The following is a 24,587-nucleotide window of genomic DNA, read 5'->3' as shown; positions in this document are numbered from 1 at the left end:
GTCCTTTCTACCGTTGTCATCTCAAAAATATGTTTCAATGAAATAAGTATATATTGACAATTAAATAGATCACGACTTAATGTTTGGCATAATAAAACCAACGTACATGTAATGTTATGAAAAATTAAAATTATAGGCGTATTTCAAAATTAAACCTAATTTGATGATATGTTGTTTTACGAAAGATACGTTTCTGCAGAGCCATCTCGTAGTATTTTGGGGTCCTGAACAAAAATAAAAAATAGGCCCTCTAAAATTAAAAGATATATTTTTAATTTTTTTAAAAATTATAAATATAATAGTTTATTAAAAGTCATACATATTTTACAAACAATAAAATTATAATATTAAAGTGTGAGGATAAGAATAAAAATTTGCTAACATGAAGAATCTTGGTCTTTGTGCATTTCTTTAAAACAAATTCATCGATCAAATCTTCGTAAGCAATTTTATCCAAAATCTCATTCTAAATTGCCACCAAAGCTAATCCATTAAGTTTTTTCTGTGACAGAGAATTACGCAAGTAAGATTTAAGTAATTTTAATTTTAATTTTAAGAAACTTCTTTTAGTTGATTAAACTTTTATAGGAATGATTTATAATATCCTATATGTTATAATTGTTGTTAAGTATAAAATATATAATTAGAGTTTTTGCTCAAAACAAAAGGAATGTGGGCCCATCGGTGGGCCGGGGATTTAGGTAAGCGCATCGGTTGCAGTTTGGATTGGATCGGATTCGGTTGCTAGACAGGAAAGCACAAATTGGATTGAGTTCGGTTGATAGGCAGGAAAGCACAGATTGGATCCAGTTCGGTTGCTAGGCAGGAAAATACACCTATTATGAGAGAGTAAGGCGTCAATTGCAGTTTAGATTGAATTGAGTTCATTTGATAAGCAGGGAATGCACACCTATTGTGAGAAAATGGAACGGTTGGAGTGCACAACCGACAGAAGTGGTCAGTAGTCGGTTAAGGGCACGTGTCATCATGAGATTAGTCTATAGGGTTAACTGATAGAAGTTTGGTAACCGATTTGGTGATGGTTCAGGGCGGTTCTGAAGAAATATTTAATATCCAGGGGAATTAGGAAAAAAAGATCTTCACTCAGTCAAAATTAAGAATCACATGTTGGGGGTCATCCTTTACTTGTTTGTTTTATTTACTTTAACGCATTGAAAAAATTATGTATATGTATTATTATCCAAATTCGATAAGTATTCTTTCAAATTTCACTTTGTATTGTTGAAAATATCTCCAACAATTTGGCGACTACAGTAGGAGAATGAGCAAAATTGCTGATCCTACTATTAACGAAGGCTTCATACATTTGCGGTCCGGTCGGATCATTAGCAGAAACATTATGGCAGGCTCTCAATCTCAAACAAGTACAACCGGTGTCGGAGTCTCCGTTGTAGCTTCAAATCCGGCTACATCCGTTCCCACGACGGGGGGAACGCTTCAAGTACAACCTGATTGGTTAACTTATGTTCAACAATGAACAATCAACAAATGACAACCATACAAACGATGTTGCATGATCAACAGAATTTAATGCAGAATATGTTGGACCAGACATTGTTAAGAGTTACGTTGCATTCAAATACGCCCCTAACATTGTCGCCTTTACGTTTTTAGGCAACTTTTGTAGGGTCAACATTTGCAGGGCCGTTATACGTTGACAGTATGATCCCTAGTGCTACGGCTTCCAACCGAACAGATACAGGAAAGACTCCTCTAACATTTCCAAACAACGTTCCTTTGGGACCAAGGGTTGAGAATAACCAACCAAACGTTCCGAGAGAAGAAAGGCAAGGAGGGCACATGATCCTATTCATGTCCTTGATCATCAACCTTTCCGTTTGGATCCCGAAGAAATTGCGCATGTCTTGAGGGTTCATTTCGGTATGAATCCTCATGTGGATAATCGCCCTGCCTATCAAAGACCCTTCCGAAAAGGATTGTCAACGAATATCCCCTCCCAAGGAATTATCGACCATCCGATTTTCATTCTTTTTCAGGAGAAGACGGATCTTCCACTGTCGAGCACGTAGGTCGTTTTAAAACACAATTAGGGGAGATCGGTAATAATCCTTTCTACAAGTTACAGTTATTTGGATTATCTCTCACCAGAACAACTTTCTCTTGGTTTGTCGACCTACCACCGGGGCAAATACAAACTTGGGAAGGATTGGAGATAGCATTCCATGCCAGATTTTTCAATCCACTACCAGTTGTATCCCTCAATGATTTGCTGGAAATAAAGCAAGTACCAGAAGAATCAGCCGCTCAATTCATCAAAAGGGTGCGGCTAATGAAGGGGCGATGTCCTACTGCTATTGATGAGAAATAAATGACCAATTTGGTCGTCAGAAATATGCATGTATGCCTGTGAGAGACACTAACGGCACATGATGTGGAAGATTTAGCAAGTCTTGCATCTAAGGCAGGGCGTTTGGAGTATCTTTTCAAAGAAAAAGATCAAAATTTTAGGCGCAACAGGGTTCAGCAAATGGCCAGCATGGAAACAGACCCGTACAGTCCTGATGTCGATCAGCTGGAAGAAATGGCAGTTGAGATTATCTCTGGAAAACCATATGTATGCCCAAAGTTAAAGCCACTACTAGGAACTGAGGGGAGGGATCAACCTACGTTTGATAGTTCTAAAGCCGACGAAATCTTTGATATTCTACTGACATATGGACAGATTCGTATTCCGAAAGGCTAATGACTAGCTACCAAGGAGGAGATCAAAAGAAGACCAAACTGTAAGTGGCATAATTCTTTCACTCATAATACGAATCAATGCACGCATTTTCGAAAGGAAATTCAAAGGGCCATCAAGATAGGGCGACTCAAATATGTTACTTTAGGAGTCGAACAACAACCATTTCCAAAGGCTACAATGGCTATGATGGATGCTTGGGCAAACCCTAAATCAATAAAAGGGCATCAATCAAAGAGACAACGATAAGGAAAGTTTAAAGTTTGTGAAAAACTAGTAGCAAAAAAGTGGGACAGTCAGGATGGTTCTTTCGATGTAGAAATCAAGGAACATATGATGGTTCGGGATCATCCCACTCAAAGGACTGGTTTAGTTGGAGATAGTTGGGCGTCGGTTGCAGTTTGGATTGGATCGGGTTTGGTTGCTAGGCATGAAAGCACAGATTGGATTGAGTTCGGTTGCTAGGTAAGAAAGCACACCCATTATGAGAGAGTAAGGCGTCGGTTGTAGTTTGGATTGAACCGAGTTCGTCTAATAAACACGGAATGCACACCTGTTGTGAGAAAATGGGACGGTTGAAGTGCACAACCGACAGAAGCGGTCAGTAGTCGGTTAAGGGCACGTGTCATCAGGAGATTAGTCTCTAGGTTTAACTGATACAAGTTTGGTAACCGATTTAGTGACGGTTCAGGGTGGTTCTGACGGTTCAAGGCAGTTTTGAAGAAATATTTAATATTCAGGGGAATCAGGAAAAAAAAATCTTCAATCAGTCAAAATTAAGAATCATATGTTGGGGTCATCCTTTACTTGTTTGTTTTATCTACTTTAACGCATTGAAAAACTTATGTATATATTTATTATCCAAATTCGATAAGTATTCTTTCGAATTTCATTTTGTATTGTTGAAAATATCTCAAACAATTGTATTAGGAAAATAATCAACATGTTTTAAGAAATTTAAAATATCAAGAGCTCCCAATTTTATTTTATTTTATTTTGGTAAAAATATTTGGAGTAATTTCAACTCCACCTATAAGTCATAGCCATGAATACCACATTTATTACCATTTTTAAGTTTATCTTCTAAATTCATACAATAAGACTTTAAACTTGAATAATCTAATGAAGACAATTTTTCGGAAGAAAATAAAAAACCAACCATATTTGCGTATTGCTCATATTGTTCAAATTTTTTTTTTTTCAAAAAAGACAATTGCTTGATAAACAATTAAATTAAATTATTAGTTTTTATGTATTTTAAACATATTTAAGGACTATTCATCTATCCCAATTCTCAAGAAATTCTTTTGGTATTATTGATAAAAATTTGGTAATGATTACAATATATTTGTAGTTTTTTTATTTTTTTTATAAATAATTCATTGTATAATTTTAGCATATTTATTTTAATATTTATATCTATTATTGAATTATAATAATATCATATATATATATATATAAAGTTATTATTTATTAACATATATATGAGTAGGCCTCTACAAATTAGGAATGGTAATATAAATAATCTGTTATGTAATTTTAATATATTTATTTTAAGTAGATATATAATTACTTTATTTGTATCTATTATTGCCCAAGTTATTTTGGTATGTAGACAGATAGTGCCTTAATTCCAGCAAGACTTCCCAAAAGAAAAAATATATATATATATATTTGAAGAAAGTCCAAATTATGAAAATTTAGCCATTCTATTTCGGTGCAAAGGAAAATTAATGTGGGATATTTTATTTAAAAAATGTGAGTGATTTACTCAACCGTCGTACAAAGAAACTAGGATTGGTGTTGAGTATCTCATCATCTATCCATATCGATTCTCCTCAGTTTGAATGATTATTTTATACAAAAAAACTCACTGAAGAGTTAATCGGAGATAGGAAATAAAAGACTTCCAACCGGAGAAGATGATCAGAATCTGAGCAGCTCGGCTATATGGTTGTTGTTAGTACGCCTTTGCGACGACGTAAACCTATGTAGGTGTTTTTTTAAGGTAAACCAATATAGGAGTTTGGGGTTGAAGGAGTTGTGATTGTATATGTTCTATAATGAGTATTGATTAGTGGAATCTTTCCTGGATTGGTATCCTCGGATGTAAATTGGTTGAAAATCAAACCGGTCGACAAATACCTTATCTCATTTGTTGTTTTGAGTTCTACATTTTATTTGTCGTTAAGGTGTTGTTTTAACTGTGAACTAACCACGCTTCGGGAGTTGACCATATTTAAAGTGTTCGAAGTTGTTTTGTTCAATCCATTACTTCTCAATAATATATATATATATATATATATTAATGGAGCCCTACAAATTACGGGCTTGTAGGATCTTTTATGAAGCACGTGCTAATACTAGACTATGTTAGTGAGGATATGAACTTGTCTTTTAAATGCAAGCATTTTCCGTTGCAATTAGTTAAATAATTAAATCTTTTGCGAAAATCCTTGCATTATGTTAGTGATGATATGAACTTGTCTTTTAAATGCATGCATATTCCCTTGCAATTAGTTAAATAATTAAATCTCTTGCAAAAATTCTTGCAAATTGATTTTGGTTTTTTTTTTTTAAATTTTATAGCGTCTAGTTGCTAGAAGCCCATATTTAATTCTTTATGTCGAAACTTATTAAATCCAAATCGATTTCGAGGCCAACAAATATAGTAACAATTGATTCACATGGAAACTCTGATAGTTATAACTGTAAGAAGATTTTCCCCATCTATTTCATGTTAATTAAATTTCATTTGTTTTCGAAGTCTTGTTTCTGTTCCCAAATTAGTTTCATCATTTTTCTCAACACTAGCCTTAAAACTTTAATTAGTTTAATTCGAAATATTACGTCAATATATATATATCCCGTTATATTTTTCAAAAAGCTTTAATTTAAATCCAAAACAATTATTTAAATTGTGATCATAGTTGAAATTGAAAGCCTAGGCTGCCCTTATTAATCTTGTGCAACTTTAATTTATTTAGCCCAAGTTTGTGATGGTGATGGTGATGGTTATGGTTATGGTTAGGGTTATGGTGTGAAAACTGAAACGTAAAATTAAATTGCTGGTCACCTAATCAGCATCATCATCATCACCATATATCAATTAGTTAGTTTAATTAGTTACGTTGTGGTTGGCAAATAATCATGCAGAAGCCAACCCATATATCTTTAATTTAATTACACAAACGGATTCCATGTGATCATCAAAAGTAAACCTTGTGAAATTTTACATTTTCATTTTCCCCCACCAATAAATCTCAACCCTCTAATTCATTCCACTTATATGTACACACACGTGTGTGAGTGTTGGGGTTATGGTGAGGCTAAAAACCCTAGTCTTTACTCTCTCAGTCTTAAAAAAAAAAATATATTTGTACTTTTATACACATATTTTAATGTGAATGTATATTTTTTTTTGTTACTTTCTTTTTCTTTTATATAAAAAATAGAAATGTGATGTGAATTTTTAAAAATGAGAATATTTTTAAAAGACGAAAAAAAAAAAAAAAAGATAGAGAGAATAATTATTTTCTCATCCAGAAATATGTATTTATTTAATTTTTCATATGTATATATTTAGGTATTTTATTTGTACGTGAGAATCATAGTTACTCAAAATAGTAAGACATTTGTAGAAAGCGAGAAGTAAAGTGTGGTTTGAAATTGAGTAAAATTATCGTAGAGTATTCTCCCATTTAGATATAATCTCGAAATTCTAAACAAGATCAATACCCAATATAGGTTTCATGACTCCATACTATGTTAAAAAAATTTCGGAATTTCAACTTAAAATCAATTTGTATTAAGTGGAGTAGCTCTTTATCTTTATAAATCATTTGAATACCAACATTTTCCAATATGAGATATATTCAATAAATTATAAACAAATAAACAAGATGTTACAGTAGACTTGTCTGAAAGCATGTGTATAAAAATAATGAGCTTTCACCGCAATTGTTTCCAACCTTGTCAATAGCCTTTTGATTTATTAGTGAGTGTATATATCTCATCATCAAACTATTGCGACAAGATTTTGTTTTATAGAAGAATTTTGTGACATAATTTATCTTAAAATTTTCTGTTTTAAGTTCATTTTTCAAGATAAATTAACAAAATTTTGATAGTATAAGATTAACAAAAGATTAAATGAATATTTTGAATATAAACAAAATTATTAAGTGACATAATGAAAAATATCATGTATGTGATCTGTAACGGATGATTTGATAATGTGGAAGTAAATTTGCCCTTATATCTATATATGTGTGCGCGCACCCATGTGTATGCATTTATTTATTTCTTCCTAATTATGTATACACCATTTTGTTGCCTACATAGACAACAACTTCACCACCCAATTAATACAACCAATTCCCTCTCCCTATATAATAACTATATGCACACGTAAAATATTTGCTATTCATACAAATTAAACAAAGGGCAAACCCCAAAATAATTAGCTGTTTTTTGTCATTCAATCTATGATCAATATAAATCTTTAGAATTTAGGCCAAAAACTCAATATATATGTATTGTTGCATAAGTAGTGTAGCAATGGGGTATCCTTGGGGAAACCCTTATGGTTGGAGTCAAGAAAAGATGGATACGATGAAGAAAAACTTGATAATTTTAATGGGAAAGGCGAAGGCTTGGGGATTATCGAAATGGACGACTATTTGCAAAGTGGGCCAAGAAGATCGACGCCGAGTCTTTCACTCTTTAAAAGTAGGATTTTCTTTGACTTTGGTTTCTTTGCTGTATTTGACGGAGCCTTTCTTCAATGATATCGGCCAAAGTGCTATTTGGGCCGTCATGACTGTTGTCGTCGTGCTAGAGTTCACAGCTGGTAAGCTATCTAGCTATTTTTAATTAGTTCATTCATTGATGGTCACAAAATTTTCAATTTATAATTTTTTTCTATTGTTATTTTCCTACATATATATTTATTATATGATTTGAGCAGAGTAGACATTTCATTTTAAAGTTTAATCTAAATAAATTGCATAAATTAGATCAAGCTTAAATTTTAAGCATAATAATAATATGATATTTTTACAATGACGAGCTTTCGTATATTTTTTGAGCTCTAGCTCGACTTGGTGTTATGATTAATACGGTGAGATTTTAATAGTTAATCAGAAGGTTTTGAAATCTCACACTTGTAGCATATATCATAAAGCAACTTCATAATAAAGTTGATTTTTCAACTAATGATCTCATCGTTTTGGCAAAATAGATGGAAAATGGATAATTATTTTATCTAAAGAGTTTAAGAATATAATGTATTATTTTAAGGTTTGAATTTGAATTTTGGATTTAAGATAATAAGATTAAAATTAAAATTGTGTGTTTGCTTGATGATTTTTATTTTTTAGCTTTTAAAAATAATTTAAATGTGATATTTTACTGGATTTTTTTTAAGAAAAAATTGTAAGAGTTAAAAAATGAAAAGAAAAATGTTAAGTAGGTGAGCACACTCAGTATCTAGTATCTAAATGATTTAAATATGTGTTTAATATAATGTTTTAAATAAAAACTTATTTTTTTAATATGCAAATGTTTGATTCAATAGTCTTTGAAGAAAAAAAAAATACTAAATAGTGTGAGAACAAATCCAAACTTTAGTAGGTCATAAATTATTGAATTATAATAGACACGGTGCTATGTTTATTACATATGTAGTTACAATATATGATTTTGTTCATCAAAATAATTTGTTACGGACATGATTCCTAATATATATATATTCATCAAAATAATTTTGTTACTAACATGATTCCTAATATATATATATATATATATATTATATTCTAACACAAAAAGTTAGTATTGAACTTAAAATATTATTTTTTATATTATCGATATTATTTTTTATTTTTTATATCTCACATGAATAAAATAAAAATAAATAAATAAAAGTTCAATCTAAATGATTCAATGATAAGTAAAATAATTTGATACTGAACTTTGCAACAAAATTAATGTCATGCGCGCAATGCAAAAGGCGCGACGCTTTGCAAAGGATTAAATAGAGGGATTGGCACATTGTTGGCGGGATCACTTGCTTTCTTGATAGAGTACGTCGCGCAGCAGTCCGGCCGGGTATTCCGGGCAGTATTCATTGGAGTAGCAGTATTCACCATTGGTATGTATGAATCACATTTTAGATTTCCACTCAATTTATTTATCACTTTCGAAAACAAAATGATCATACTGCTAACAAAATAATTTTTATGTTGGATTTCGATATTTTGGCAAGCAACATATTTCTTCTTTTAAATGAATTTTTTATCTACTGATCATACAACTCTATTGAGTAATATAATCATCTTGTTATCCAGATAGATTGAATTAAAGCAAAAAAATAGATTCCTTGGATCATTTTTATGTATATATAATCAGTTATGTATGAGTTTTGTTGTACTGTTTCTATAATTTATATTTGAAAATACTAGTGAAAAATATATAATTTGGCTGCTTTAAAAAATGAAGATCAGTTTTATCGAACTCATCATTAAATTATTGTCGTTTTTTGTGCATTTTCATCTTGATTACCAAAGTTTCATCACAATATATATAGCCAACATAAATCCATTGATATAATCGATCACTTAGGTGTTGATTGTTGTTATGGAGAAATTAAGATGAATATTTTATTGATTGATATAAAATTCTTATAGGAATATATCATATGTTGTGTTTATATTAATTCAGCATTTACTAAATTTATTTTCAATCATATATTTTATTACATCTAATAAAATAATTAAGTTACTAATATCTAAATCAAGAGTTGTAATTAGATTTACCAATATCGAATCTATAATTTCAGTATGGGATCCTCACCGGATTTTTATTGAGTAATATGATAATTTTATTTTCAATACATACTAAATATATATATATTAGCATCGAATTATTTTTATTTATATATAATTAGTTATACGACTAACATAAATGCATGTAATCAATCAATCAATGCGGTGTTGATATTTTACATAGTGAAGTAATGCAGGAAGTGCGGCGACCTACATAAGATTTGTGCCGTACATAAAGAAGAACTACGACTATGGAGTGGTGATATTCTTGTTGACCTTCAATTTGATTACGGTTTCGAGCTTTAGGGTTCACAATGTGCTGAAAATGGCGCACGAGCGCTTCTACACAATAGCCATCGGTTGCGCCATTTGCCTCATCATGAGCCTATTCATCTTCCCCAATTGGTCGGGCCAAGACCTCCACAATTCCACCGTCTCTAAACTTGAAGGCTTGGCAAATTCCATCGAAGGTAACCTACCTATCTTAGACGTTAATTAAACATAAAATTCGGTAGTGAATTTCTAATAATTTGACTCAATCAGTATATATAATAAAGATAGATAATATATTTCGTATATTAACTGGATCAAATTAATACCATACTAATGGTCCATTCCTAAAATTTACTTCTGATCATAATACGTACTCTCTCTGTCTGCCTCAAAGGTCACATTTACCTTTTCTGTCATTATATTATCATTAAAAATATCCTTATATTTGTATAATTTTTTTTAAAAATATCATTCTATTAGTATTATAACACAATAATGGAAGTATTTTTGCAATTTTTTCTTAATTTGTACTATGTTTTAATATAATAATTAAATATTCAAATATCAACATGTAAAAGTAAATGAGACCTTAGAGCCGGACGGAGATAGTATAATATACATCGATACTTTTTTTTATCTATATACACAAATAATAATAATAATGATAATAATAATAATAATAATTTTTGTGTCCCGTAAAGGATGACCAGTGAACTTGTGAGCGTGAGGTAATGGGTTTAAACCCCGACGCCTTTAGGTCCACCCGTCACACATAGTTCGCCTAATGTGACTTGTTTTGTCGGATCTAGTTTGCAGAATATTAGATTCGACCGGGATTTTACCCAATGCATACTTTCGGGTAGCGATTGCGGGTTCCTTATAAAAATAATAATAATAACAACATAACTTTCTTCTTTTTTTTGTATAAATTATCAATGTTATTAATTGGCAGTATGAAATGAACCACACTGAAAACCAAATTAGGATGCACGGTTTTTAACTTATGATCACAATTCTCTCTTAATTATAAAAGTTGTATAATATTGTTACGGAAATTAGTTTAAATTTTACCTTAGTCAGTAATAAAGTAGAATACAAGAAATTGAAATATAACCAAATAGTGGAAATTTGGAAAAATAGAATATGACCTTATCTCATAAAGGTAAAATAAAAATAATGCTATAAAGAATTGCTTCCAACCATATTAAATAGATCTATTAGTGTGTTCTTCCATTTTTTTTTTAAAAAAAATTTAACATACTTTTCGATTAATAAAAAAAATAATACAATATATACATATATCACAAAAGATATATAATATATATTCTATTTATTCAAAAAATAAACAAATAAGAAAAAAATTATTTTTTATACTACTAATATATTTTTCTATAACGTAAAAAGATACATCAAATTAAAAAGAAAAATAAAAAAAATAAATCAAATACACGCGTTTTGTAGAAATACATATATATCTGTTTTCAGATTTGAAATTTTTTAAACATAATATATATATATATATATATATAATTAAATGTTAAATAGACCTTGCAATATTTGTTTAACAAAAACATGTTACTAATATTTTCTTGTGAAAATTTCACTTACTTTTGTATTTGAAATTTCGAATAATTTTACGTGTGTACAATATTATAATATATATATATATATATTTGAAGAAAATTCAATATTACAATTAATGGTATCTCACCAAAATAGTGACTTGAAGGTGATCAGTATGGTAAAAAGTAGTCACCTTTAAATTCCTTCAAACTCGTGAATTTCTAGAAACATTTCTTTTGTTTTTAAAAATATATTTTCTTATATTATTTACGTTTGGGTGTTTTTACATAAAATAATGATTAGACGACATGACAGTTTTATGAGAAAACATGTTATGAATAATAAAACTGTACTTCGTTTTATGGTTTAGATAATATTGCAAAAAGATACTTTATCCGTTAATTAGGACTTAACAAAGATGATAGAATAAGTGCTTAAACTGCAAAAATTATTATACATTTCTAGATAACAAGAAAGAAAGTTATAAAAATAGTCACATGTGTATTATTAATATTAGTTTTCTTCCCCCCTTTTATTTATAAATTTGTAATAATACTCGCAGTTTAAATGCGAATGTTACCATCTTTATTAAATACTAATGAATTGAGTATTTTTACAATATTATCTTAATCACGAGTAGATAAAATAAAATTTTAAAACCAAAGAATCTTTTCAGAAAATTTTGCAAACCATCGGAAATTTTTTTACTATATTGTCTCTATGTTATCACTATATACATATATATATATATATATACACACGTGTGTATGTTTTGAGAAAATTTAATTGTGCAAAATAATAATGTATACATTTTTGCAGCATGTGTTAACGAATACTTCAGCAATGAAGATCCAAAAGCATCCGAGCAGAAAACATCAGATGATCCTATTTACAAGGGCTACAAAGCGGTTCTTGATTCTAAATCAACCGACGAAACTTTGGTGCGTACACTCTTACACACTTACATGTTATGTGAATACATATAATTATAATTCGATTAATACTATCATTTATTATATTCATCTTTTAAGCAAACTATATTTGAAAATCATGTTGTATTTAACTTGTCGTTCCTTTAATGGTCCTAATTTATTGATCACACATGTGCATTGTCATTTATGTGTCACTTTTGGTGCCATGTAAATGTCACATGCTAAATTAGAATTAATAGAGTAACAAAACAGTAAAATATAATAATTTTCAGATAAAATTTATTTAAAATACTAATATATTAGTAATTGCTACTTGCATATAACCAAAATCTCTTTTTTTTTTTTTTTTTTTTTTTTTTTTCTTGTCCTTTATATATATATATATATATATACTATGAGTAGAATGTTGATTAAGACTAATGTTGGCATATGTTGTGTAAGTAGACTATGACAATATATTATTAGTATTTGTATTCTATTAACATAAAATCTTATATTAAGATCAATTATGATATGTATTATATATATTTTTATAATATGTTGTCAGTAGAGTGCTGATTTAACTTAATCAATACCATAACTACCTTTTTTTTTTTTTTTCATTTATTCAATAAGTTTGTATACAAACTTCAACTTGTTATACTTATGCACAAGTTTGAATTTTAGTGTACTAGTAGAAAAAATTGTAGAAAAATATTACTTAAATTAATTCCACTCGAACTTGAATATGAAAATCAAAATTAGAAAGTTTTCTAATAAGTTATATATGTCTTCAACTTGAAAAATATTTTTGTTTCAGAGAACAGGAATTGAGTTTAGAGTACTAAAAAAAAGAGGAAAAAAAAGCTTAACTCGACTCGAGTCGACTCATTTATCTCTTCTAATAATAAATATTATTACGATTAAATAAATTAGGCATTACATGCAAGCTGGGAGCCATGCCACTCGAGAGAGTGCAAAAGATTTCCATGGCAGCAGTACGTTAAGTTGGGAGACATTCTTCGACACTTTGGATATGCTGTTGTTGCTCTCCATGGCTGCCTTCAAACTGAGATTCAGGTTTTATTTTATTTACTCCTTTTTAATATTATCGGCTCAATTTATTTGCTAGTTTTTGTTTTGTTACAGGTTTTTAGGTGGTATAATTTTGATTTTTTTTTTTTTTTTTTTACCATTTTGTCTTTATTTTTTGTTTGTGATTATTAACAAATTGTATTGATAAGGGTAAAAGAGATAATTTTAGTATGAAGTAAAGAAACTTACAAATATTTTGGAATTTCACAAAATAGAAATAATAACAAAAATAAAAATAAAAATAAAAATTGAGACATGGAGAGTAAAATATTTCTTTCTTTCTTTGTTCACACAAACATAAATATGTAGTGACTACTCTTGTCTTTTGGGATGTTTGTGATTTTAGATTGCTTTTAATTTGGAAATTTTTTATAGAAATTAAAGTTTTACAAGTGTTTTTCAATAGGATAATTGGTTGACTTGAGAGAGACATAATATTTTTAGGTCCCATTATAATTTTTGTAATACTTTAGATCTCATTAGTATATAATTAATGTATATGTGTGTATATATATATATATATATATGTTATATGTATTATTTTAGGTCCTACTACTACATGAAATTTTCAATAAAATTTCGGCTAATCCTGAGTAATATGGTGGTGTTAAGTTGCAAATAAATTGTATTCATTTATAGTTTATATAAGTTAATCTATTTAACACAATTTAAAAAAAATTAAAGTGTGTATAAAACTAAACAAATTGTTTTTAAACATTTTATAAAAGTATATAAAATGATTTTAATATTATATAATGTATAAATTAATTGTATATAAAATAATATATTTGTAATTTATATAAAAATTGATAATGTTTTAGTATTAATACTTAATTACTTTTACTATAATAAAAAAATATTATATTTTTAAGTACCACATAGGAAAATTATCAAACTAGTAAGAGGGAGTATTTTTGTTTAAAGGAAATTATGATGCGTACATAATAATAATAATAAAAATAAACCAAGCTGTTATATTACTCTCTCCGTCCCGCAAGAAGGTTGACATTGACTTGTATTGATCTTTAAATATTAATTATGATATCAATACGTAGTACAAATCAAGAAAAGAAAACAAAAATATCTTTATTAGTCTTTTATAATACATATACAATGATATTTATCGAGTAAATTATTCAAATATAAAGATATTTTTAATGTTAAGTCGCAAAAACCAAATGACAACCTCCTTGCGGGACGGAGGGAGTATTATTATTTTTTAAGTAGAATAATTACTAAATATTAAAAAAAGTAATACTCCCGCTCTAACTCTAAAAGTTACATTTAACTTTTGTGTCATTGTACTAAATATTAAAAATATCTTTATATTTGTAAAAAAAAATTGCACAAATGTCATTATAATAGTATTATAAGACACTAATAAAAATATTTTTGTCATTTTCCCTTAATTTATATCACGTTTTTATATAATAATTAATATTTAAATATCAAGATGTAAAAAAGTAAATGAGACTCTTGCGGCCGGACTAAGGTAGTATATTTTTATCCAAAATGCCGAAATTGTATAGTTTAAAAAGAAAATTATAGAAAACCATTGTTCATCTTATAATTGTATGAGTTATTTCATGAACACCTCAAGACTCCGAGGACTGTAAGAGCTCTCTTCAAAGATCCTTGCATTCGAGTCGCCGGAGAAGTGTCGAAAGCCCTACTCGAGCTCGCCGAGAGCATCCGGAAGCGCCGCCAATGCTCGCCAATGGTCCTCTCCGACCACTTACACGAAGCCTTGCAAGACCTTGACGCTGCCCTCAAGTCGCAGCCGCGCCTCTTCCTCGGCCGCCACGCAAAGTCGAGCAACAACATCCTCGCATACGCCGCCGCCACCGCTGCCGCCGCGCGCAACAAGCCCTCCAACGGCGAGCTCGGAATCTCCCTCCCGAGCGTCAAGACCGACTCGTCCGCATTGCTCGGGTGGAAGAAGTCGTCGTCGAAGCGTCACAACGGGGAGGCGGTCGAGCGCAAGGCGCTGCGGCCTACCATTAGCAAGGTTTCCATCACGAGCCTCGAGTTCTCGGAGGCGCTCCCGTTCGCCGCCTTCGCGTCATTGCTCGTGGAGGCGGTGGCGCGGCTCGACCTCGTGATCGAGGAGGTCGAGGAGCTTGGCCGGATGGCGAACTTCCGGGAGTTCGCAGAATATGACGATGATGTGGCAGGGAAAGAAGACGAGGGTAAGAAGCTGCAGCAAGAGGTGATCAATGAGAACAAATTAGGGAACCATTTGCAGTCTCATGTAACAGATTGTTAGATTCGTTGTTGTTAGGGTTATTTGAATCTCAATATTAATAACAATTATATTATTATTGTTGTTGTTATTACTCTCCCTCCCAACGTATACATACCATGTTATATTTTTCGTTCATTTCACCTATTATGTCATTATTCTTTTATATATATATATATATATATAAAATTATATAGTTTAGTTATATTTTTAAAATTTTAAATATATTAATTAATTATTTTTATTTTAATCTGTAATTTTTTATTATATTATAATTATTTTTTAATATATTTTTAATTTAATAATTATACCTTAATTAAATTTTCATATCTACGGTGATTCTTACATAATAGGTACGGAGAGAGAGTATTAATCAAAGATTATTTGACGAAAAAAAGTGTTAAAACCCTTGGAGAGCTATGGTCATTGTGTTTTTTCTAACATAATATTTTTAGGTCGAATGATTTTTCGTAAATATTATTAAAAATATAATAAATACATATTACGAAAATTCTTCATAATTAATATAAAAAATATTCATAAAAAAATGGGTGTGTTTATTTTGTGAAAAAATTGGAGAAAAAAAATTATATGAAGTATAAAAAATTGTGTAGAAAAGATAAAAATAGTAAATATGTATAGTATATTAATATTTTTTTAGAAAAAATGAAAGAAAAAAATTGAAAGAACAAAGCCACAAAATAAACAAACTCATATTTGGTCTCCTTTCATCGGTTACCGTGCAGATTAAACATGCGCTGTTAAATTTGTTTAATTTAGTACCTAATTGTCTATAATAAATAAGATTAATTTTATAATTTGACTATACACAACATACTTCAGTGTTTTATATTATTGTATTCGATATTCTCATTGTCTAATAATAGTGCTCTTTATTAATACTGAAATTTTTCAAAAGTATGATAATTATATCTAAGAGCATAATATTGATAACATAGTAATACAATAATAATATTTAAATAGCACAAATATTATTTTTAAAAAGCACAATATTATGTTTTAGTTAAAAAAAATAAACAATAAAAAAATAACAAAAATAGTCAGTCAGTAGTTTACCTCCTCTCCTGTATAAAAATTGTTGCAAATCTGCACCATATTTTGGTGAAACCTCCCTTCTATTTAATTATCCCTATATTATATAAATCCCTATATTAAATTTATATAGTACTCCTTCTCTTTCATATGATAATTGACATTTTTTAAAAATTTTGTTGTCACAAAACAGTAGATATCACTTATTAAATCAAAATATACATAAGATATAACATTATAAATTATATAAAATTCATTCAAAATCCTTTTATTTATTTCTTTTTTAAAAAACTAAATATTTTTATTTATATTTAAAACTTCACAATTTTTTATAAAATTAATTTATGTTAATTATAAATAAATAAAAGTATTTCTTATTTACTTGTATTATAAAAAATTTTATTTTTAAAAATTATTAATATTATTAATTACATAAAAATAATAAAATAATATCATAATTTACTATTATTAAATAATTAAATATCATTTCCTTAAATATTCGTGTCACTAATAAAATGATTCAATTTTGCATGTTAGAAAGGAGGAAATATATTACAAGAAGAATATGGAGACCGACTTTACAAAAGCCGCAAAAAGGGTATCACCTCCTGTAAGAAGGAGACCAACTTCTATCTCTCCACTCTTGCGTGAATACCTATCTTGGGATGGTGATGGATTGTTCGTTCGACGGTGCGAAAAAGACTGCAATCAATAAAATGATTCGAAGGTATGGTAAGTCAATCATATATGTTGGGTCTGAAATGTGATGAGAGAGAACTAACTTATAAGTTAATGTGTATGGTATATGATAAATTTGCTCTGAAAATCATAACATTAGAGGAATTGGATAAGGTGAACAATATTTCATTGAATAAGTTGATTGGAAGTTTAAAGACTTGAGACGAATTTCTTGGAAATCAGAAACTACTGCTACTGAAGATAGAGATGAAAAGTTTGCCCTTATAACAAAACAAATAGCTTGAATAATCCAAGATAAAAGGGTCAGACAGCTAAAGTAACAAGGATTTCTAGGCGGCAGTCCGAACACAATTTGAACAAGTGACAAACAATATGGAATGGAAAGAATACTCAAAAAACTGGTGGCCCTGCTAAGGCTGGTGTTCAGAGGCTAATGCATCTAAGATGGTTAAAGTATCGAAGAAATCATGCATATCGAATGATGTTAGATGCTTTAGATGTAATGGATATGGGCACATCAGAGCTTAGTGTGAAACAACCAAAATAAAGGACAAGAAAGCCATGGGAGTTTATATAGATTGACAAAGAAACCGAAGAACAAGAATCTATCCAAGAAAAACAAGAAAATATGTTGAATGACTAGTTATTTTTACTACACGGGATGATGAGAAGAGAGAGGAAAATCAAGATGTTGAACTTACTGAAATGAGCTGTGAATAACTAATGGAGGCATATAACATGATGGTGGCTGAACATAAAGCATTAGTTGTCCAAAATGACAAATTAAAGGAAAGTTTTATGAGATTAAAAAAAATAATAATAAACAAGATCAAGATATTTATTGAAGTGAATGAAAAAATAGTAGAAATGAATGATGAATTTTCCTTAGAGCATGAGAAATTGCTTCAAGTCTATAATGAACATTAGGGAAAATCGGCAAGTTGGTAATGGAAAATAAAGAATTAGAATGTGAACTCAATGGGTAGATGAAAGGGAAACAAAAGTCTGACGAAGTACTGAATGTCAGGAAAACATACGGTGATCATAGAAGGATTGGCTACACTCATGGAGCTAGAACTTCTTAAACAATATTTTTTAGAGGCGGATTACTTTTAGAATCAGCTGAGAATCAGGTTACTGCTGAAATACATTATGTTCGAAGTCTTTCTGGAAATCAAATGAATGTTCGGAGATCAGGCAGACAACGGTCAAACTATAGGTACTACAAAACAACCGGACATCGGGTGTTGGACTGTGATCGAATCAAGGAAGATTTATCCTTTGGCAGAAAGGTGTTTGGGTTATCAAAACACTTGAAGTACATAATTATGACTAGATTGGTATGGAGACCGAAAGTTAATCAATGAGCTTGTCTAGTTGCATTGTCCATACGGGATGTTGAAACGAATGATACATGGAATTTGACAATGGATGCTCTAGACACATAACACATCAAAGGAAGTTTTTGACAAATTACCGTGAAACAAAATGTGGAAATGTCATGTTTGCGGATGAAACAAAAGAAAAAAATTATGGGCATGGTACTCAAGTTTGATGAAATTCCTGAGCTTAAAAAAGTATAATATGTTAAGATCTCAATACCAACTTAATAAACATCAGTCAACTATGCGATGAAGGTATGGAAGTTAAATTCTCGAAAATTGGATGTGAGGTTTGGAGTATGTGGGAGCAGGTGATGAATGGAAATCGATCGAAAAATAATTAATATGTGCACACTCAAACTCTAGAAATGGTTTTGTTGACTAAAAAAGAAGATCTTATTTTGGCACATGAGGCTTGACTATACTAACTTCCAGAACCTAATCAACATTAGTAACTTGGGAGCAATTTGTGGACTACCAAAGATTTCGAACTCAAAGTTTGTTGTATGTGATGATTGTTGCAAGGGAAAGCAGAGCAAAATTGATCACAGGGTGTCTGATCGGTATGCGAGCAACAGGTGCTTGGACACACATATCTTATGGGTCCTACTGAAATTAAGAGCATTGGTGAAAAGAGATATGTTTTGGTCATTGTAGACAACTATTCCAAATATTTTTGGGTAAGGTTTTTTAAGGACAAAAGTAAGGCTTTCGAGAACTTCCAGGTGCTATGTGAGCAGGTGTCCAATGAGAATGAATTTAAGGTTATGAGGATCAGAAGTGACCATAAGAGAGAGTTTGAAAACAAATCATTCGGAGACTTCTGAAAACAAAGATGAATTGTTCATGAATTTTCGGCTGCCAAAACCCCCAGCATAATGGTGTTGTTGAAAGGAAAAAATGTAATATTACAGGAGATGGCAAGGTATATGATGCATGCGAAGGAAGTACCTAATAATTTACTTTCGAACCTTCAGGTGCAGATGTTATGTTTTAAATGACAGAGATGTGCTTGAAAAATTTGAATCAAGAGAGGATGAGGGAATCTTCTTAGGGTATTCAAATAATAGTCAAGCTTATTGTATCTTTTATCTCATTAGTAGAAAGGTTATAAAGTCAGTCAACGTAAAGGTCCATAGTGAATTAGGTGAAGAAAAGGATCGAGACCTAGATGAAGAAAAACTAGAATTGAAAGATAATTCTAGAGGATCAGACTTGCAGAAAATTGCCAGCAGTGAATAGAAGGTGAATGCAGTCCAAACATCAAATGTACTGCATGAAGCCAACAGCTCCATGCCAAGGGCTGAAGGTCCATCGAAGGCTAGCAACGTCCATCCAAAGAATTAGATTATTGGCGACCATCTTGGTCCAATTTTGACGAAGGGAAAGTCAATTAATTATAGAGAGATTGTTGGATTGAATTTTTTTCTCTCTAAGATTGAACTAAAAATTATTCGTGAGACCTTAAAAGATGACTATTGATTGACGGCTATGTAGGAAGAACGACTACAATTCGAAAGAATTGAAGTGTGGGAGTTGATTGTTCCTCCAAAATGTGACAACTTCATTGGGATGAAGTGAGTCTTTTGAAATAAAATAGATGAAGTTGGAAATATAGTTCAAAATAAAGGTAGGTTGGTCGCCCAAGGTTACGTCCAAGTTGAAGGGTATGATTATGATGAGACGTTTTCTCCGACTTCGAAGTTTGAAGCTGTGAGGTTGTTGTGTCCATTAAAAAGTCTCATTTGAAGGCCGTAAAATGAATCTTAAGGTATGTGAAGAATACCTCTGATTTAGGATTATGGTATTCCAGAAAATCATCACTTGAGCTAGTGGGATATAAGGATACAGACTAGGTGGGGTGTTGTGATGACCGCAAAAGCACATAAGGAGGCTGGTTTTATCTCAGGAAAAACATGGTAAATTGATTTTTCCAAAAAGAAAACAACATAGCTATGTCCACAGCCGAGACATAATACATTGTGGCCGGCGGCGAATGCTCCCAACTTCTTTGGATGTAACAAATGTTGGATGATTATAGAATTGGGTGCAACGGATTCATTCTTCACTGTGACAACACCATTGCCATATACATTTCAATAAATTCGTTCAGCACACTCGAACAAAGCATATTGACATCAAGTATCACTTCATTTGTAACCTAGTTGAAGAAGGGACCTGCAGACTGGAGCATGTTAAAAAAACACATAAACTGGAAGATCTTTTGACAAAGGCTCTGGATTCAAAATGATTTAAAGCTTTGGAAAGAGAGTTTGGTATGTTCTCTCACCAATAAAAAAATAAATAAGGGTTTGCCTCGTTCAATAAAAGAAAGGCCATGTTTGACTGGGTTGCTGATGTAGATGATATCCGTTCAATTAGATCAATTTGAATAGGAGAGAATTTTGCGGTAAACTTTTTTGGTATGTTATTTCCAAACGGGGAGAGATAATGCGGGTGCTGGTTGTGCTTATGATTCTGGTGTGGCCAGTTAATTTTATATCGTTGGAAATAAACTTGGTTGTCCTCTTTTTACCTTCATGTATAGCTAAGAGGGAGCTTTGATGATGTAGGTGGTGGCTGCTTATGGTTCTGGTGTGACTGGTTAATTTTATGTCATTAGAACTGAACTTGGTTGTCCGTTTTTTGCCTTCATGTTTGGCTAAATGGGAGCTTTGAACTGGCTGAGTGATTTTGATACATTAGCATATAGTACGGATGTAATCATCCCAATTGAGGTTGGTAAGCATCAACCAAAATGGGGAGATTGTTGATAATGGGTTATATGTATCTTTTGGATTTCGGTTGATGATTGCAGGTGGACAGTTGTGGCTCATTCAATATGAAAAAAATTATCTATTTTTTGCAGTCCAAATTGATCAATCCGGCGTGTCTCCAAAAGGAACATCGATTCTAAGAGATATGTTTTGATGAAAAGCAGATTGGAAGAGATTCAATTGAGAGAAAATATGGAAGTCAAATTATAGAGTTATTAAGAATGATATCTTTCTTTATTTGATGATATTATTTTGTTGAAAATGTTGGGGTTAGAGAAGTAACGATAATGGAAAGTAAAAGCAAAAAATGTGTAAGAGATGAAGAGTTAAATCGAGAATGGGACAAGGAATTGAGTTGGTATAGGTTATAGGTATGAATGGTTGTGCTAGAAAATTCTATGTGAACGATAGAGCGAGATTTCTGAGGGCCAGGATTCACACAATAACTTGATAAGCTTGATTCGTTCATCATTGAGTATTAATCTTCCTGGGTTGGCATCCTCCAGACATAGGTCTTCGATGGCTAAACTGGGTTAACAATTTTAGTGTGATTTATTATTCGTTTACCGTCTGCGTTAGTGGTTTGAATCTTCTATGAACAACATAAATCTACTTGCACTGCTCGAATTGCCACGGAACCTTTGTTTGTTTAGCATAATCATAACACTAATTTAAGAATAAATACATTCTAAAGTAAATATAAAAAAATACATAAATTCTTAAAATAAAAATACATTTTATGTATATATACGGCATAAGAGGCGCATAGCTACAGCCATTCATATCTATCATAGGCAGTGGTTGCAATAACGTCCATGGAAGAAATAGCATTGGCCTTAAATCCATGCCATTATACTACGACGGCTTGCCATATATCACTCTATTACTAACCATTGAGGTTGTTCTGCTGATAGATTGAATTATGGTTGGGAGATGAGACATTGATGTTCCGTTGAAAATCCCGATTAAGACCTGGAAGAGAAAAGAAAGTTGAGAAAAATATTTGTTATTGATGTCGTTGAAAGCGATGTGTTTGTTTAAGGCGGTTATGGAGTATTTTTACTATCCCTATAAAAAAAATTAAAAAATATCAAATCAAACACTTATTTTTTATTTTTTATATTATATTAAAAAAAAATTTATATTCAAAATTTCACATCATTGTTAAGTAGAGATCCAAGGCTACAACTTAAAACCAATTATTACATGTGGGATATACTCAATACTCCCCATCGAGATATCTCAAAATCCTAATTAAGATCAATATTTATTTATATCACATCAAATAACTATTTCAAAAGAGATCCGAGACTCCAACTTAAAACCAATTAGTAATAAGTCGTTCACTTTTATAAACTTCTATAAGGGAGTTTCAAACATTTTCCATAAATGATATTCAGCCATCAATACTTATTTATATCAACCAAATAACTATTGTAATTTAAAATTGGAACCTCAAAACAAGTAGAAACTAGACTTATTTATATCCCTCTAATTTTTTTATTTTTATTTTTAAATTATGGAACCCTTTTTCCCGCTAATTAATGTGGTCCCATGGAAAAAATCCTTCCTTATCTGATTACTTTACTCTGTGCTGCTTCGATAATATGAAATGTGAGTGTTCAATTTTATGTATTTTTAGTTTTCAAATTCAAATTATGGGACATTATAGACAATGTCATGTGTCAATGTATCATAATTTCCTATTAAATTAGTTTGTTAGATGGTTAGAAATTAGTTTGTTAGTTTTGGGGTTTTATTTGTTAGAGCGTCTGTCTCCGGCGCGGCTAGTGATTCTGATGAGTTTTTGATAAATCTTTGTGAGTTTTTAGTGAGAATTCGAAGTTTTTCTTTGTGAATTTAGTGTTTGGTTATGTCCGGTATATGTCGAGACTTAGAGTGGTTGCCTAGCTGTATATCGAGGATCTGAGCCGAGCACCACCATCCCTTTGCCAGTAAAGAGAAAAAATGAAATATGATGAGTTGTTGTTCCAAACACAGGAATTGTCATCGGAGAAGCTGTCTCTAGTTGGAGTTGAATCTACTGCTGGAATGAGCCTTTGAAGGAGAATTTTCCGTCATCGGAGTTGTCAGTATGAACACCGGGATGAGAAAGTCCACTGCCAAGATGCCGTTACAGAAAAAAAATTGGAGGAGATCGGAGTTGTCTTGAAGTAGAAAACTGTTGTCTTGCTACCGGAGCTGAAGCTGCCAAGCCACTGCCTTTGACTGCCGGTGTTCTGCTCCGTTGTTGTTATAGTTAGTTTATTTGAGAATATATCTCTGAAAAAATGACCACCAACTGAAATCTATAAGTTACTAACTCTATAGTTGATTTGATCATCGCATCATTTCTAAGGTCTTTCATAAATCAATCTTAATTTCTTACAATTGAATTCCTATTGTAACTAAAGTGAAATTTTAATAATTAGGTACATATTAAAAACACATAAATTGGCTTTTAGTATCAATAAATTTTGGCCAATAGACAACAAAGTTCTCTATTGAATTCATTACAAGTGATGTATGTGTCGAAATGGAAAAATCTAGGCACTCTACTACAGAAATGCTACAAAATCCTTCTAGCAGTGGAAATTTTCTCTGTGCAACTCAAAAGGGTCGGTGAAAGGCAAGGCATAGATACCAACTTTTGGCATGTATTGTGCATGAGGCCAAAATGTTGCATTGCTGGAGTCGCGGGCACTAGGGGTTACGAGTGTATGTCTTTTCTCTATAGGTGTATGTTTCTTTCGTCCAAACAGTCAATCTTGGTCATTTGAATCTTGAGGTACATATTGCAATAGAAGTGGAAACCAATTCTCTATTATATTCTTCAACTTTAACTCCATTTTATGTAACTTTGGTGTAGTCGTGTTTGTTTCCGGTGAAATTATCATTCCCACAGAAGCAAGAGTATTGGTAAGTTGGGAAGTCGAACAAATCTCTTTGTGATTAGATCTTGGAATAAGCCCTTGAGGATACTATCCTTCTGATCTTCTGTGTTGCAAGAAATTGCCTTCGGATATTTAAAGGTAGCCTTGTTGTT

The 24,587-nt window shown here is 31.0% G+C and overlaps 1 protein-coding gene across 1 annotated transcript; it reads left to right on the top strand.

The window, feature by feature from the left end:
• The first annotated feature begins 7,059 nt into the window (after positions 1-7,059).
• LOC127258009 (aluminum-activated malate transporter 12-like) lies at positions 7,060-15,765 on the top strand. The gene is made up of 6 exons (XM_051284640.1): positions 7,060-7,574; positions 8,733-8,873; positions 9,744-10,016; positions 12,202-12,323; positions 13,230-13,373; positions 14,989-15,765. The coding sequence occupies exons 1-6, from the start codon at positions 7,256-7,258 to the stop codon at positions 15,652-15,654; spliced, it is 1,665 nt and encodes a 554-aa protein (XP_051140597.1). The 5' UTR covers positions 7,060-7,255; the 3' UTR covers positions 15,655-15,765.
• Positions 15,766-24,587: the final 8,822 nt, after the last annotated feature.

This window comes from Andrographis paniculata, unplaced genomic scaffold, assembly GCF_009805555.1.
Source record: "Andrographis paniculata isolate CXL003 unplaced genomic scaffold, ASM980555v1 Contig14END, whole genome shotgun sequence".
Lineage (NCBI taxonomy): Eukaryota > Viridiplantae > Streptophyta > Magnoliopsida > Lamiales > Acanthaceae > Andrographis > Andrographis paniculata.
The sequence above is the reverse complement of the archived record's forward strand: the minus strand, read 5'-3'. Positions and strand labels throughout refer to the sequence as shown.